Genomic DNA, 16,990 nt, shown 5'->3' with positions numbered 1-16,990 from the left:
GCTATATGTTATTTTCACAACTGGATCATAATCTTAAATTTTTTATTATAATATTTTTCTCATAAAAATTTAAATTTAATTTTTTATTACAATATTCTTTCTCATACAAAATTACTTTTAAATTCAAATTTTTAATTCGAATCGGGAAAAAAACATGCATGCAAGATTGTATTTTTTTATGATGCTGCTACAATCAACAAAAATTAATAATTAAAGTTATTATATAGAATTAACACTGTAAATGGAGAATTAGTACTAACAAAAATCTATTAAGAGCATCTCTAATCATATTAGCCGTTTTATATATTTAGTTAAAATGGTTAATAATTTTTTTTCCTTTTACTTTTCTCCGCTTCAATAATTTGACACTAAGTGGTAAGCTATTTTGAAAAATTCATTACTAATTGATTATAAAGGGATAGTTATATAATTTTTTTTATTTTTTTTATTTTTTTAAACAATAATAAAATGCAAGTGTTCTTTTTTAAATTCGATAACGTTATTTATATTTTAAATTCAATAAATATTAATTTTGAATCAAATTGCTGGGACGTTTGTTTCCTATATTCGTCCCTGATTCTGAATCATGATTCATGGTTCTTTACAGTGTTTTTCTCTCACAAAAAACACGCATAAAACGAGAATAATTTTGAATCGTGATTCTAAATCATGATTCTGAATACATAAACCAAACGTCCTCAGTTAAGGGTTCTTGATGCAAACATGTACTTTCCAAAAATTATATTATAACCCCTAAATTTTTATACATTTTGACTCCATAAATATTAAAATTCTATGTTTTGACCTCTTATTTTCAAAAATTCTATTTTGACTCAATATTTTTGACAAAATACATTTTAACATCAAACTTTTTGAAAAATTATATTTTAACCCCTGAAATATTGAAAAATTACTTTTTGATCAGTTATAGAATATGTTATAACATCAGACATTGTATTGGATAATGACAATATAAAGCTGGGGGGATTATGTTGTTTTGGTGGCTAGTTTCTTGGCCCTTTCTTTGTGGTTTAATGCATTGCTTTTCTATTAAAAAAAAATGATAATACAAAACAATACCATACAACACAGACACTTTATAAGATACAATAAACTACTGAAAATAACCTAAATGTAATACCACATGAAGTAAAAATTATGAGGTTGGTGCGTTGGTGGGCCATGTCAAGCAGTATAAAAGAGAATGAAGCGAAAGACTCCATTCTCCAATGCCAACTTTTCAAACCTCTTTAGCACATACGTCTCATCAAAGGCCTATTTTTTTCCAATCTTTGTCTCTCTCCATGCGCGCACGTTAAGGTCCTACCCTCCCTGTCCCTCTGCTTTTCCAATCTCGTATTGCATAGGCTTTGTACTTTGGTTTTTGTTTGTTCTGTGATCTTTCGGCTCTTCTGGGTTTCATAGTTGACTTTTGATTGTCGTTCTTTTCTAGTGTGTTCTTGCGTAAGAATTCCCGTATTAGGCTTTGAATTCTATATGCATTTCATATCTAATTTCGAAATTTATTCACTCTTTTGCAATGAGAATTGCAATGATATGGTTTTGAATTCTTATGATCTGTGCTTATAACAATTATTTTGTTGGTCGTTTGGGAACCTTTTGTTCCTTGCCTCCGACGATTCAATTTGTGAGAGATATTAATCTATCGTTGACCCCCCCTTTTTTTTCCTTTGACTTGTATGCATTTTTGTTTATCTATTTCTCAGATACGATGCTCTTAATTATGTTCTGTCTGATGGATGAAGTGGATATTTCTTTTGTATGCTTCTCCAGTTTGGAACGCTTGAGATTAGTTTATGTTACGGATTAAAGCCATAAATCTTTACCAGTATGAGCAATAATATAAAAGAAAAGGCAAATAAGAACACATAAGATTTATGCGTCCATTTTTAGCTGTTGCAGAATTTCACTATAATAAACTAGAAAATTACGAGAGAAATCACACCCCTCGCGCTTCTCATGCTATTTTTCCTCTACCCCTTTTTTCTATGAATGTGGTAGAATTTCTTGTATAGCATTGACTTTGTTTTTTTTGTTTTTGTTTTGTTTTGTTTTACTTTGGATAATGGTTTCATCTGTTGCGACTATTTTTTTTATGTCAATCTGTATGCCATTAGGATCTTTTACTTATTGGAGCCTTTTTTTTTTTTTTTTTTTGGTAGGTACTCCCTCATTCTAGTTTGAGAGTGATGTGGTAAAGTATCGGCTTCAAAACCACATCTGCATAATGTTCTGAACTATAGAACAAGATATACTTTTCATGGACAGTTTATTAATATTGGGATAAAAAGGAAACTTTCTATGTTATGAATTTAGAAAATCCAAGAGTTTGCCAATATAATCAACAATGATCGGAAGGAATGCTATGGGACGTTCTTCGCCATTACTTTTGGTTCTTTTGGCTCTTGGAGTTTTCTTTGCCACATATAATTTGTTAACTATGGTAAACAACTATAGATCTGCTGGGAAATCGTTAGGTGGTTTTTCACATCATACATTATTGTCTGACCCTATTGTCGAGATGCCTAAGAATGTTAGACGGCCAAAGAATTCCAGGTCACTCTTCCATGTTGCTTTAACTGCCACCGATGCTCCTTATAGCAAATGGCAATGTCGCATTATGTACTACTGGTATAAGAAACAGAAGGACATGCAGGGGTCTGAGATGGGAGGATTTACTCGGATTTTGCATTCAGGAAATCCTGATAACTTGATGGAGGAGATTCCTACTGTTATAGTTGATCCTCTTCCCGCAGGTCTAGACCGTGTAGGACTTCTTTGACTCCTCTACATTTAATTGGTTCCTTGTTTTCTATCTATTTGATTTGTCATGTCTGTTTGTTTAAGTTTTCTTGTAATAAAGTCTTTGATCAGTTGCTTGAAAAACGAACTTTTGCTTGAATTCTTATATTTGCATCTGTCTGTGTTTTAGTCTGCGAGGACTAGCAATTGATCTATACTGAGAGTACTTTTGAATAATGCCCCATCATGTGGAGCAAGATAATTACTGATGCTGGTCTTGTAGCTAATCAGTCAGTTAATCTGAGAAGGAATAGCCAAACAGGCTTATATTTAAATGGTATTACCAAGGCATTCCATAATAGACATGTTCGGGGAAGATGTGTCTTGGAGATCACTGGAGGAAATGTTTTCCCTTCCAGTGTTTGCTGCCATGTTGATTGACAACTATTTGTCTTCAAGTTTCGTTTATATTTCGAAAGGCCTTTGTAAGAAGAACTGCTTGTCCTCTCTTCATTTCATTTTAGTACCGGAATCTACGGACGTTGGTAATGCAATATAGTATGAGATAATAATGATATCTGAGGTAGTATATTAATTAGGGATTGTTTTCCGCTTATTAGAGTTGAGTTTTATCTTATTTCAGAGTGTTATTATTTATTATTTTTCTATTTTTGCTATAAATTGGATTCTTAGTTGTGGAGTTGGAATATAGTGGAACACTTGGCTCATGTTTGTCTCCGCATTGTTGTCATATGTGTACACTTGGTGGAAAATGGTTTCTGTTTAAGGAAGATGGCTTTGAATAGGTACTTTCTCAATATCTGGTGTCTTTGTAGGTAGGGATTTGTTAAAGTTTAGGCAGAAGTGAGATTGAAGAACTGTTGTGGATATCTGAACCTTCCTCTAGTGCCTTGGTTGACGAGAGATGATAAGTTATCCTTTGTTTTTCTTTCGAAAGGGTCTGTACTTTGTTTTATTGTTGGAGTTTTATTCCTCTGCATGTTTTTTACTATTTTCTTTGATTAAATTGTTCTTCCGACCAGCAGATCAGCATATAAAATAAAATATGAAGAACCAAAAGTTTATGCTTTGATTACCTTACAGGCAAGAACAGCACTCTAATATTTCAAGTTCACTTGTCAAGTTCAAGTATAACCTCTGGTCTTCGCTTACTCTTGTTTCTTTTCTTCCATAGATCCTAAACTAGTTCTCAAGATACTGAACATGCCTGTGCTCTGCGTTGTCTTTTCGCTAGCTATTCCTCTTATTTATAATCTGAAAATTGAACTATGATTTTTGTCCCTTTTTCGCCCATATTTATGACTGGTGCCTCATAGTCATACGTACATGCATACATAATTATACTATTATATACATATTATAAGAGTGGTGCCTCATAGGTACTTTTTCTTTGTTCTTTGTTCTAGTGTTCTTTTATTTTATATTTCCGCATTATTCATATTGTCTTATAAAGTGTTAAAAGACTCAAACCAGTACCAACAGTTTTGTTTTCCTTTCCAAAAAAGAAAAGGACCATTTAGAGGCCGTTTTTCCTTCTTTTTCCTCATATTTAACTCTTGTAGCCATATACGTTTTGTTGTCATTATCAGTGTGCACGTATCTAATTTATTATATTCTCTTTAGACTTTGTTGGGCTGATTGTAACCTCTGTACAGGGGTATATTGTGTTAAACAGACCATGGGCTTTCGTTCAGTGGCTAGAGAAGGCTACAATTGAAGAAGAGTGAGTTTTTTCTTGGTTGATGGTTTTGAATTGTTTGAGACATACCTTAACTATGTATCTAAACCATTTCCTCGCTCTATTGCTGCAGATACATATTGATGGCAGAGCCTGATCATGTATTTGTGAGGCCTCTCCCTAATTTGGCACATGGAGATTATCCTGCTGGTTTCCCATTTTTCTACATTACGCCTGCTCAGCATGAAAAGATCTTGAGGAAGTTTTATCCCGAGGAAAATGGCCCGGTGACAAATATTGATCCAATTGGCAATTCCCCTGTCATTATCAGGAAGGTAACAATATTGGAATTGCTTGTTTAACTTATGGCTTGATCTTGCTCTGGTAATGGACATTGTATTTTGTCTTTGGAAACAAAACTTCTGGAGGTATGAGATAGAAAGGATTTTTTTTATTTTTTTCGGCATGGAGATTCTCCTTCTTTTCCCCTACTTTACCTTTTTCATTGTTGTTTTGACCATCTCTACCACAACTGTTTTTACAGTTATTTTCGTCATTTACATGTGCTTGAGAAAAAAAAGAAGAGTCTAACATGCGGATTCATTAAGTCAGGACTTGCTGGAAAAGATTGCTCCTACCTGGATGAATGTTTCTTTGAGAATGAAAGACGACCCTGAGGCCGACAAAGTTTTCGGATGGGTGCTAGAAATGTAAGCACAGGAAAACAAAGGGATTGCATAGTTTACCATTTTCTCAAATCTAGCTGGTAGTGGTATATTTATTGATCCATTTTTGTTGAACAAAGGTATGCCTATGCTGTGGCATCTGCTTTACATGGGGTGCAGCATATTCTCCGGAGGGACTTTATGCTTCAGGTTTGATATGTAACCTAGTGAAGCTCTTTTATTATAATTTGGTTTACCTTTCTTTCCATTTATGAGAAGAAATGGGACAAATTTTGTCGCATGTTTACACAGAAGCTTTTCTAATGAATTCTTTTCTTGTTAAATTTTCAGCCCCCGTGGGATTTGGACATTGGTAAGAAGTTCATAATTCATTTTACTTATGGATGTGACTACAACTTAAAGGTAAAATAATATCTTTCCTACTTTCTATCATTAGCTTATGATAAGTTGCTATTCCAGTTATGGCTTTCTATATTCCTTTTGTATTATAGTGATGTGATCCTGTTTTTTAATTTTTTTCTTTAAATTCGCTCTCTAAATTTTGAAAAATGATTCCCATCTATAATTCATTTACTATCATTATTTTTAAAATATTGAGAGAGCTGAGTGCTTTCTAAATTTCGAAAAATGATTACCTCTCTGTAATTCAAAATTAGTACCTGCATCTAAGGCTGCTTCTTATGCAGGGTGAATTGACATATGGTAAAATTGGTGAGTGGAGATTTGACAAGAGATCATATTTACGTGGACCTCCACCAAAAAATCTCTCGCTGCCACCACCTGGGGTTCCTGAAAGTGTGGTATGTCTACAGTAATATGTTTATATTTGAAAATTACATATGTTTAGTTTTCAAAAGAATAATTATGTTTGGTAGAGGGATTCGTTCCCGATTCGAATCATGATTCATGGTTCGCTACAGTATTTTCTCTCACAAAAAAATTCACGTAAATCGAAAATAGTTCGAATCACATGGTTTGAATCCTCCAACCAAACGTAAGTTGGCATCAAATTTTTTTTTTTTTTTTTTCCTTTTCTTTTCTTTTCTTTTCGCTGAACGATAACCAATTAAGATTAAATCTCGCAACTTAGAATTTGCTTCAAGCTTAATTTATCAATTAATTACTCAATCTTTTAGTCTATTGTGTTCTAAATGCTCGAGCTATGAATTGAATTGTTATGATTATTTTTTTGGACCCATTACGCTTTGAACCATCATATTCTTTTATTTTTCAAGTGTTTTTTTTTTTCTATCTGTTTAATATTTGTGTATGTATAAGTTAGAAGAGTCAATCATTTTGCGTCACAAAAGTTTGTTGGGAATAAGAGGTCTTACACATTGATTCTTTTGAAATCCATTAACAAGAAGCAAACTTTTTAGTAAGAAACAAAACATATTGGTTATATGAACTAATAAAAGAATAGGGATATAGAGAACAAAGAGACTTACGGGAAAAAGAGAAAAGAAAAGAGCACTAAACAGAAAAGGTCTATATATGATCAAGTTCCGGGACCCAATAAAATTAAAGAAAAAGAAATATCTAAGAGCCCGTTTGGTAAAGGGATTCGTTCCCTGATTCGAATTATGATTCGTGGTTCGCTACAGTATTTTCTTTTACAAAAAATACACGTAAATCGAAAATAATTCTCAACACATGGTTCTAATCTATAAACCAAACGGGCTCTAAGTTCTTTCAAATCTGAAAGTCTCAAGAGCCAGATGATTGTTTTTTCTTGTGTAATTGATAAGACCCTTAAGGATATAATACGTCAGCCAATCATAGATATATCTGTCAATCATAAATACTAAGTGTGCGTTTGGTTAGTGGATTCGTGTCATGGTTCGGATCACAATTCGTGGCTCGCTATAGTGTTTTCTCTCACAAAAAATATACGTAAATCGAGAATGATTCTGAATCTATGAATTAAACGTCCACATTTTTATGTTACTTGATGTTTGTTTGAGGCACTCTCTCACAAATATACAGAGATACTTCCATCTATACATATGGCAACTTTATGTTTTATCTTGTCTGCAGGTTACCCTTGTAAAGATGGTAAATGAAGCCACCGCTAACATTCCAAATTGGGAAGCACAGTAGACTTGATTGTATTGAAGATATAAAGGCCTACATTACGCGGATTTTCAAATTGGAAAATAAATATAATTGGTTTTATTTTCGATATGCTGCACTGATTTTCAGAGTGAGAAGAATTTTGGTCTGTGTATTCTCTTCTCTAGAAAGGATAATATATCTTTCTTCTCTACTATTTCCCTCGGTCATTTGCCTTGGTGTTTGAGGAAGCTATGTGCCGCATTGTCACACAATGGACAAACCTCAGGTAGTCACCTTAAATCCAGGCTTCAGTAAATTTTTAAGCTTCTTTCAAGATATTTAGAGGGTGTTTGGTATGAAGATTCGTGTCATAGTTCGAATCATGATTCGTGACTCGCTACAGTATTTTTTCTCATAAAAAAACACACGTAATCCGAGAATGGTTCTGAATCTGTGAACCAAATGTCCACGCCTTTTTCTTGGATCTTCCTTAAAAAGACTGCACATTGATGGCAGCTGCATTTTGAGTTACTTCGTTAGATTTTCATAGTAGCTTGATTTCGATTCCATTCAGAAGCCTTTTAGTCCTTTGTTCTTTTCTTTTGCCTATGCTATCTGTGAAACCAAACACATCCCAAATACCCTAGGTAGCGTGTTGAAAATGGACATTTTTTAGTAAAAGGAACTAGTTCGTATCTTTTTTATATTTTATGTATGTTTGTTTCACAACTCAAGTTCTTGTGCACGTGAGAGAAAAACGTTATAGCAAAAAAGCTAAATTTAAATTTTTATGAGAGAAAACACTGTAATAATAGAACTCGAGTCGTGACTTAAGTTGTGAAAAGAATAAGACCCTTATTTATTTATTTCTTTATTTTTTCAGAGTGGAAAAACATAGTTAGAAATTGGCCAACTTTAGTGTCCATTTCGCGGTCTAGGTGGAAACAAAGGAATTATGGTGTGGCATTCCAATGGGTCGGACCACTATGAAAGTGCTTTTCCTTTACCTTTTTTTTTTTTTCATTTGTTTATGCTCGCTTTAAATTTTGAATGTAGGAGACATTTGGTTCATGAATTAGAATCATGTGATTAGAATTATTTTTAATTTACGTGTATTTTTTATTAGAGAAAACACTGTAGCGAATCATGAACCATGATTCAAATCATAGTTTGAATCATCCAAGTATGACTCTGAAGTTGGTATGATCAACCAAGGTTGAGCATCTTCTAGTCAACATTTGTTATGGTCGTTTTGTGGTCATTTTTCCTCGCTGATAATTACTGGCTACCTAATTTCAACTGCCACCATGTTCACGCTTTTGCACTTGACCTTAATTTAAACCGGTTGCCGGTCAACTGTTTATTTTTTACCAATGAAATTTCGCCACAAACCTTTCTTGTTAATGGTGTATTATTTATAGTCATGGAACCAAACAAATTTGATTATTTGTGATCAAGGCAATTCTCGAAATCTCACTATCAAAATGGACAGTTGAGAAATGATATAGATTGAGCATAAATTGGCAAGGTCCAAAAGTGCAAGAGCTCAAAACGCAAATTGTTAATTTTTTAATAAAACCTCATAATACTAGGTATGAAATATAATTTTCCATTTCTTTTATTGTAGCCTCAAGTAACTTTTTCAGCAATGAAAAAAACAAAGAAAACTAAAAAAAACAAAGAAAACTCAGAATTCCCTCATTTTTTTTTCATTTTTTTTTTTAACTAAAGACTATTGCACACCATTCGGCATCACAATCTTTGGGTGCGTTTGAAACTTGTTTTAAAATGATTTTATTTTTTATATGAAAATGAAAATGAAAATGAAAACGTTTTTAATTTTAGACAGAAATTATTTTTAAAAATGCGTTTGGTAGTTTTATCAAGAGATTGTTTTCAGTGTAAAAAAACTCATTAATGTCTCTCTTTCTCTCTCTGCTCCGGAGGAGAAAATGAAAATAAAAAATGAAAAACGATTAAAAGTCATTTTTCATTTCTCTATCATTTTACACTAAACCAAAAAATCGTTTTCATTTTCATTTTTTGTCTTTATTGCGCCAAACGCCGTTTTGAGAACATTTTCATTTAAAAAAAAACGTGAAAAATAAAAATGGGATCAATTTCAAACATGGCCTTTGTTATGTACAATTGAGCTCACTCACCATATAGCGTAAGCAGCACGAAACCGAAAGACACGATTTGTTTTGGTCATTCGATCCACATTTCAGCCCATGCAACAAATCATTAACGTGCTCCATAAACTTGGCTACAAATTACATGCCCGCATATTTTTTTAACAAAGATTGTGTAACTATATAAAAGGATTTAGGCAATCAATCTTGAACAAAAACAATTGTGTAACTATATATTTTTTTCTTTTATTTCTTATGCAAATGGTTTGAAACTCTTAATAGTATTTTATCACTCTGTAAAGTTTAAAGTCAACAAAAGTCGACAAAATTATGAATTGAAATGGTATAGTTAATATTTGCTTTTATTTGGATTTTTAAGTTTGAATTATTAGTACTTAAAAGTTAAAATTGATGTATTATTTTAAAAAGTTTCATAAATATGATACAGAAAATTCTCTTTTCATCGAGCAAAAACGTCTTTTTCCTACTCAAGAAAGAATATATGTATCATTAGTTTGTGTTTAATCCCAGCACATGGCGTCAGTTTGGCATCCAAATGGTATGATCGTGACTAGTTGTGTTTTATTTTTCCTCCTATTTCGGTGGTTTATACGATACAATCTTAAAGTTGGAGGGACTCGTTCATTTCACCGATTTGAGTTTTCAGTTTTAGATTTTTATAATAAAAAGTTCTTAAAAAATATCACATCTAATTTTTTCTGTTACAGTAAAAAACTCTCAGAAAATGTCACATCTCAACTCAAATTAAAAATTTAAATCTGCGAAGTGAACGAGATTTAAATAAGACGAATTATGATTTGGAAGACGAATAGTTATCCTACTAAAAATTTTGAAAATATTTAATGAAATTTATCTTGATAATAACAACAACGCAAAAGACAAGAGGTTGCTCAAGACTAAAAAACAAAAATGAGAGTAACCGAAAACAGCACAAAAGGGCAACCAGTTCGTGAGCGAGATAGAGCGTCGACTGTGTCGGCAAAGAGGACGAAAGCGTCCGTGACATGTTGAGAAAATCATGAATACGACACGTAATAAACGCTGCAAATTCTGAACAAGTTCCTTTTTGACCCATTTTTCCAATTTGTTGTTTTTACCTGATTTGTTGTGTTGCATCATGTGGACCGACGTTATATATTATATTTTTGCGGGATATGTTTTTTGACTTCTGATCATATATTTATTGATGGAATATTATGGAAATTTAAGTTTAGGAGAATATTTATGGCCAGCGTTCTACGGGAACAATTTTGAGAGGCTAAGAGTTTAGTTTTAATTGACTTTTTTTTTAATACAAAAAAAAAAAAGAGACTTGTTCATACAAAAAGGAAAAAAAAAATGGAAACAAAAAACTTGCACTTTCCATTTCAACAAACCAAACAGAAAAGGTAGTTGAATGATTGACAAAACAATTACTAACAGTAGGGTACAGAGACCTATTAAGAAGGCCTAATGTCACTAAAAAGCTCATTAAGAGTACAAGAACAACTCAACCTTGATACCACGTTATCAACATTAAATAATAACGGTTGGATGTCGACCAATCAAAAAACTTTAAGGGGATGAGGTTTCAGGCTGTGTCTAGAGAGAAGAGACTTTGTTCAATCCTTATGAAGTTGAGGCTTCTCAATATCAAGAAAGTGTTTAAGGAGTCAAGGTTTTGTAAGACCAAGTGTTTAAGGAGTCGAGGTTTTGCAAGGCTCAAAGAAGTATTCAAGGGAGACAGGACTTTAGGCTACACCTTGGGCGAAGAGGCTTCGCCCGACTCTTATGAAGTCGAGACTACAGAAAGATAATGAATCCGTAAAATTTGCTCCGAGAGTCAAGATTTGTATTTTAAATATCGATGGTAAATCACTATAAATCTTTGTGTATTCTTATTTTTGCTGCATTTAACACTAATTCTTCTATATTTATATCGCAATTTTATCTCAAAATTCGTTAATTCTTTGTTGATGAATTTTCACCGTCAATAAATCAATAAAACCCTGGATTTGGAATCCTAATCCATAAAATAGCCTATGCAACAGAGCTTTATTCTTACAAAAATACCCTCGTAATCACCTCAGTTTTCAAACTAAATGGAACATTTTGTTAATCATTTGTATTCAGACGCTAGCTGTTTTTTTTTTTTCAGACGCTAGCTTTTTTTTTTTTTTTTTTTTTTTTTTTGCTTTCAACATACAGGTTTTTTGTTGCTTTCAACATACAGGTAGGATGGAAAATTAAAGGAAAAAGTGAGAATCTAGAGAGTAATATTATAGTAATATGAATCGCTTTCTAGAGGTACGTCTCATTTGTAATATGTTGTTTTCTTAATTGAGATTGATTTTCAGAAGTGAAATCTTATTTCTACTAAGAACAACTCCGTCAATATATTCTGTTTACTACTAGAATAGTTTAAGATGCCAAAAGGGCAAGAAACAAAACACCAACGACATGATTTAATGTTAAAGAGCGAGAGAAATCACAGTAAATGTGCGGTCATAGAAGCTAAAGCATCAAATAATCACGAATTAGTCACGTCCATTTGTTCACGAAAAGTTGAGTACAATTTTCTTTTTTCTTTTTTGGTACTATATCATAAAAGGAGGCAAAAAAAAAAAAAGTTTAAATCCAGTGCTGCATAATAACATACTTTAAGGGTCCGTTTATTTCGCTGATTTGAGTTGAGATGTGACTTTATATGAAAGATGTTTACTGTAGTAAAAAAGTTAAATGTGATTGTTTTTGAGAGATTTTTACTGTAATAAAACTCGAATTCTAAACTCAAATCAATGAAATTAAAGGAGCCTTAGCTTTTAATCACTTGGAGGCAGTGATAAGCTATGTGGGTTTATCACCGGCCTTTTATAAAGAGTTCTATGGTATGTTTACCTACACGTAATCGGAATGAGCATGAATTGGAGTGGACATGATTTGGAGTGGGTAGGATTCGGAGTGAGGAATCGGAGTCAGAATAAGCTGTTTACTTAGTGATAAGATTCAGAATCGGAGTCATTCTAAATCTCATTCATACGTTTACTTACACCTAGAATCGGAATGAAAAAGTGTAAAAGTACTAATATACCCTTTAAATCAATTTGATATTTTTAATTTAAAAAATATAGTGTACTTATTATATTAAAATTAATCATAATTAAAATATTTTGTGTAATAATTGGGTACTAAAATAATAAATATAAATTGTACAACTATTTAAAATATAAAAATAAATTTTAAATAAAATAAATAAAAATAAAAAATAGTGTTAAAAATAAAATATATTATTAATTTATTAAAAATAAAGTACATATTTATTATATTAAAGTTAACAATAATTATGCTAATATTATAATATTAGGCAAATAAAATAATAAATATATGTTGCATTTATTATTTTTTGAATTTTATTTTGAATTGTGTATTTATAAGTAAAATAAGGGTATAATAGTAAATTAATATTAATATTAGGAATGAGAGTCTCAATCCCAAGGGGGGGCATGAGAGTGCCAATCTCATTCCTCAATCTTAAATTTGAGTGGGGTCCACCAATCTCACTCCTATTCCAAGATAAAAAAGAGCAAGTAAACATGAGATTGACTCATATTCCCCACTCACATTTTTCAATCCTGGTTTGTAAATATACCACTAGTGTGATATATGAAGTGCGACTTGAAAATTAGGTATACTATTCGTCTCTAATAAATAAATTTCTTATTTTTACACTTTGTTTTTTATATAAAAAAAAATCTCTTTTATATAAATGCAATATCACGTTGTACCTCCATTTCTACTTCCATACATATTCCTATTTAAAGGCTTTAATGCATTTTCCTTTAATTTTTTAAGGACTAGCCTCTTACGTGTTTCATGTTGAAAGTGAGATTGAACATGTTTATTCTATCTAACAATGACTTTCAAGAGGTATTACAATTCTTATAAGATAAACTTTTTATAGATTACACGCGTGTGAAAGTCTTACTATATCTTATTCTTTACATATCACACATATAAAACTGATCACGCTAGTATATATATGTATGTCTATTTGCCTTTGGTGAGGTGAATTGAAGCATTACTTTTTGAATGAATTAACCATTAAAAACTTTTATATATACATATATGTATATATGGTTTTGAAGAATTTGGTTCATGATTTCTTTTTAAAACTTGATTCTTTTTCTATTCTTATGTTTTATACAAATTACGGGTAACCAATTATGAAGTTGAGAGTTGTGATGTAGTGGTAATGTTGTTTTTGTTAAGTTTTCTCTGCCCATCTATTTAGGGTTTAAGTTTTTATTTCCGCAGAAAGTTGTCAAGCCTCTTTGAAGAAATTAAGTGGGCCCCTACAAACGAAATAGGCGGGGGAGTAAAAACTGAGTGGATAGTAAGTGAATGACTAGTTTATGTCATTTTCACATACTCAACGGTACCTGAAATTGCTGCTATAACCGAAGAGACTATAGGACATGAAGTGCACTACCAAATTTTTTTTATCAGCAAAAAAAAAAAAGATTATAAACAAAATCTTTCAGTTGTAAAACAAGTTACTCAATCAAGGGATGGGGAGTCGATATGTACAACATAAAACGTGTAGAGAGGAGAATACCCTCCAAAGCTATTTATAGAAATCTAAACTAGATAGAATTTAGAGAAAAGAGATATAATGTAAATGTAGAGAGAGTAATCAGAAAAGAGATGAAATTAGAAGATGAATACGAAGAAAAGAAAGAATTAAAAATCTTAATATTTATTAATTATCAAAACTCTCAGAAATTACAATCACAAGCTATTTATAGAAATCTATACTGTTAAAATAAACTTAACTAAATTTAAATATTCCAACAGATAAAAATAAATCATGAAAATAAATAAAATTTAAGATATTAAATTATATTTGCGGAAAAAAAAGAGTAAAGTGATTTATCTAATGAAAGTCACAATTTAGCAGGAATAAATAAATAAATAAGGTGCAACAAAAAAGTCAGATGGGTAAAGTGATGTGGTGCAAAAGAAAACAGGTCATCACGTGCTGTATGGGTGTGCAATTTACAGTTAACAAATTTAGTGGGCGTTTGATTCACAAATTCAGAATTATTTTTTATTTATATATATATTTTATGAGAAAAAATATTATAATAAATTACAAATTATGATTCGAATTATGACACGAATCATCATACTAAATACTCAAATCAAATTGCCACTTTCCGTTACCACTAAAGAATAAAAGACATCAATTGCCCATGATAGAATTTCCACAAATAAATTAAAGACATCTTCCTTTTCATTTTCTATAACGGATGTGTCTCGTCTCTTTACTTTTGACGGAAGTAGAACCGCTGAATATAAAAACATGCGGTTGCCGTTGCTTATTATTATTAAATTTTTTTTTCAATTATAAATTGGTTCACGAGAAATAATTAAAAGTCGCACAATATTCGTGTCACATGTCTACTAGTACATTTTCAGTGTAACACTAATAAGTGTCTTCAAAAGGGTGTTCAAGATTTCAAACTCCATATTCCTTTTACCACATCTACCCATCATGTTATTTTGAACATCAGAGTTAGGCTTAACCAAATCTTGATTAATTACTAATTAATTCGGTTATAACAAATAAGCTGCAGTTCTAACTGCTTCAAGCCGAACTTAACTTTGGTATGTTTGTTTGGGTCTTAAACTCAAGAAAACCAAACTCAAGTTGGAAAGTGAGCCTAAGTTAGTGTTCGTCAGGCACATAATCAAGTGAAAACTCAAGAATAAACTTGAGTTCTATCAGATTTTTTGAGTTCAGCTTCACCCTTTGATTCACATTTATTTAAGTTCAGCCATAATTTTAAAAAATTAATAAATAATATTTTCTCTTTCCTCCCATCCATTTTAAAATCTTATAATTTTTTTATTTTAAGTCCGATTGAAATGATTTTTTTTCTATGCCTCCACAATGAAAAGATGAACAAAACATTATCCATATACCATATTAAAATTTTCCATTGTCATTGAATTTTTATAAAAATACTATCTAAATACAAACTCAATTTTTTACCTACACAAATACAAACTCAAATAAATTCTCAACACAAACCATAACTCAAATGTATACAGCTAAACACAAACTCAAGTTACAATTTCAACTCAAGTTATAACTCAAACACAATTTAAGATCTACACTCAAATCACTATAACTCAAAAATGCAACCGAACTAGTGATCTATCAAGTAGCCTGCAATTGACCTCACATTTGAGCACATTATATAGAGTACTACGATAAACGTCCCGACCCGAGTTGGATTGAATTATAATGACTCAACTCATTTTTTCACACATTCTAATGAGTATTTGTCTTCTTTTTCTTTTTCCATACTACGTGTACGCACTTAAGAAATTACTCGAGTGGATTAGAAAACTACCGGTTAAGTTAGGTTCGATGGTCGACCCCTATAAACTACTATCCCAAATTTGGATGTCGGCCAGGTTGGTTCGAATTAGGCTTGCAGAATTGGTACTTGTTAATAATGTGACTCTGATTTTTGAGTTGGTTATTAACATGTTAAGTTTGTTATAATTAATGAGACTGCAGTCTAATTAGTTGTTGAGATAAACTTAATTATCTCAGTTAACCAACTGTGATTAATTTCCTGACTTAGGTTAATATTAGATGTTCTATTTTTTAAGTATTATAAAATAGAAACTGCAGAAAATCTTTCATTTTCTACTTTGTGCTTTCTCTTTCTAAAACAGAGTATGTATTTCTTGGTGAGTGCTAGAGAGAGAAACTGTGAGAATTTTTAAATAAGCTTGGGATATTAAAACTTGTAATTGAGAGATTCATCAAAAGTTAGAATTATGAGGTTATAATCTGTGTTTCTGCATGATAGTGGATTGGACCGGAGGTTTTCCAACCTCTGTATTTCCTAGAAATCCGAACCAAGTAATTCTTGTGTCGTTCTTTTTTTTTTTTTTTTGTGTGTACGAGATTCTTGAATACATTGGCCTGGGAACAACAGTACTGCTGTACATGTCACGCACCACATGCAAGTGCAACTACATCATATAATAGTAATTACACGTCAATGACTTAGGGACAAAGTTCCAGCAAGATATATGTTGAGCACATCAGAGAGATGAGCTTGACTGCACTAGGAAGCTGCTTTTTTTTTTTTTTTTAATTAATAGACGTTTGGTTCTTAGATTTAATATCATAATTTAGAATCATTTTTTATTTACGTGTGTTTATTATGAGAAAAAAAAACTATAACGAGTCACAAATTATTATTCGAATCATAACACGAATTTTTATATTAAACATTTATTAAGAGGATGTTTAGTAGATGGATTCGTTCCTTGATTCGAATCATGATTCGTAGTTTGTTACAGTATTTTCTCTCATAAAAAATACACGTAAATAAAAAATAATTTGAATTACATAATTTGAATCCTCGAACCACCAAACGTGAGCCTCCTTAATACAATATTGGAATTTGGAAGCTGTTTATATATATATATATATATATATATGGTGTTGTTTTCATATATACCTGGCAATATGTCAGAGATTTTAATGGGAAAATGGGAGGAAAGAAACAAAACTCCCCGTCACACACATGCGCAGGTATAAAAGCTAATCTGCTTTTTCTCTCTTTCCC

General features: G+C 31.6%; 1 protein-coding gene across 1 annotated transcript; it reads left to right on the top strand.

Annotated features, from left to right (window-relative positions):
* Positions 1–1,253: 1,253 nt before the first annotated feature.
* LOC21406735 (hydroxyproline O-arabinosyltransferase 3) lies at positions 1,254–7,305 on the top strand. Its single transcript, XM_024165370.1, has 9 exons — positions 1,254–1,320; positions 2,184–2,788; positions 4,440–4,507; positions 4,596–4,797; positions 5,075–5,172; positions 5,268–5,337; positions 5,479–5,550; positions 5,835–5,948; positions 7,186–7,305. The coding sequence occupies exons 2-9, from the start codon at positions 2,369–2,371 to the stop codon at positions 7,246–7,248; spliced, it is 1,107 nt and encodes a 368-aa protein (XP_024021138.1). The 5' UTR covers positions 1,254–1,320; positions 2,184–2,368; the 3' UTR covers positions 7,249–7,305.
* The last annotated feature ends 9,685 nt before the right edge of the window (positions 7,306–16,990 follow it).

Source organism: Morus notabilis, unplaced genomic scaffold, assembly GCF_000414095.1.
Source record: "Morus notabilis unplaced genomic scaffold, ASM41409v2 Scaffold179, whole genome shotgun sequence".
Classification (NCBI taxonomy): domain Eukaryota; kingdom Viridiplantae; phylum Streptophyta; class Magnoliopsida; order Rosales; family Moraceae; genus Morus; species Morus notabilis.
Note: the sequence above shows the minus strand (reverse complement) of the source record. Positions and strands in the feature narration are given on the sequence as shown.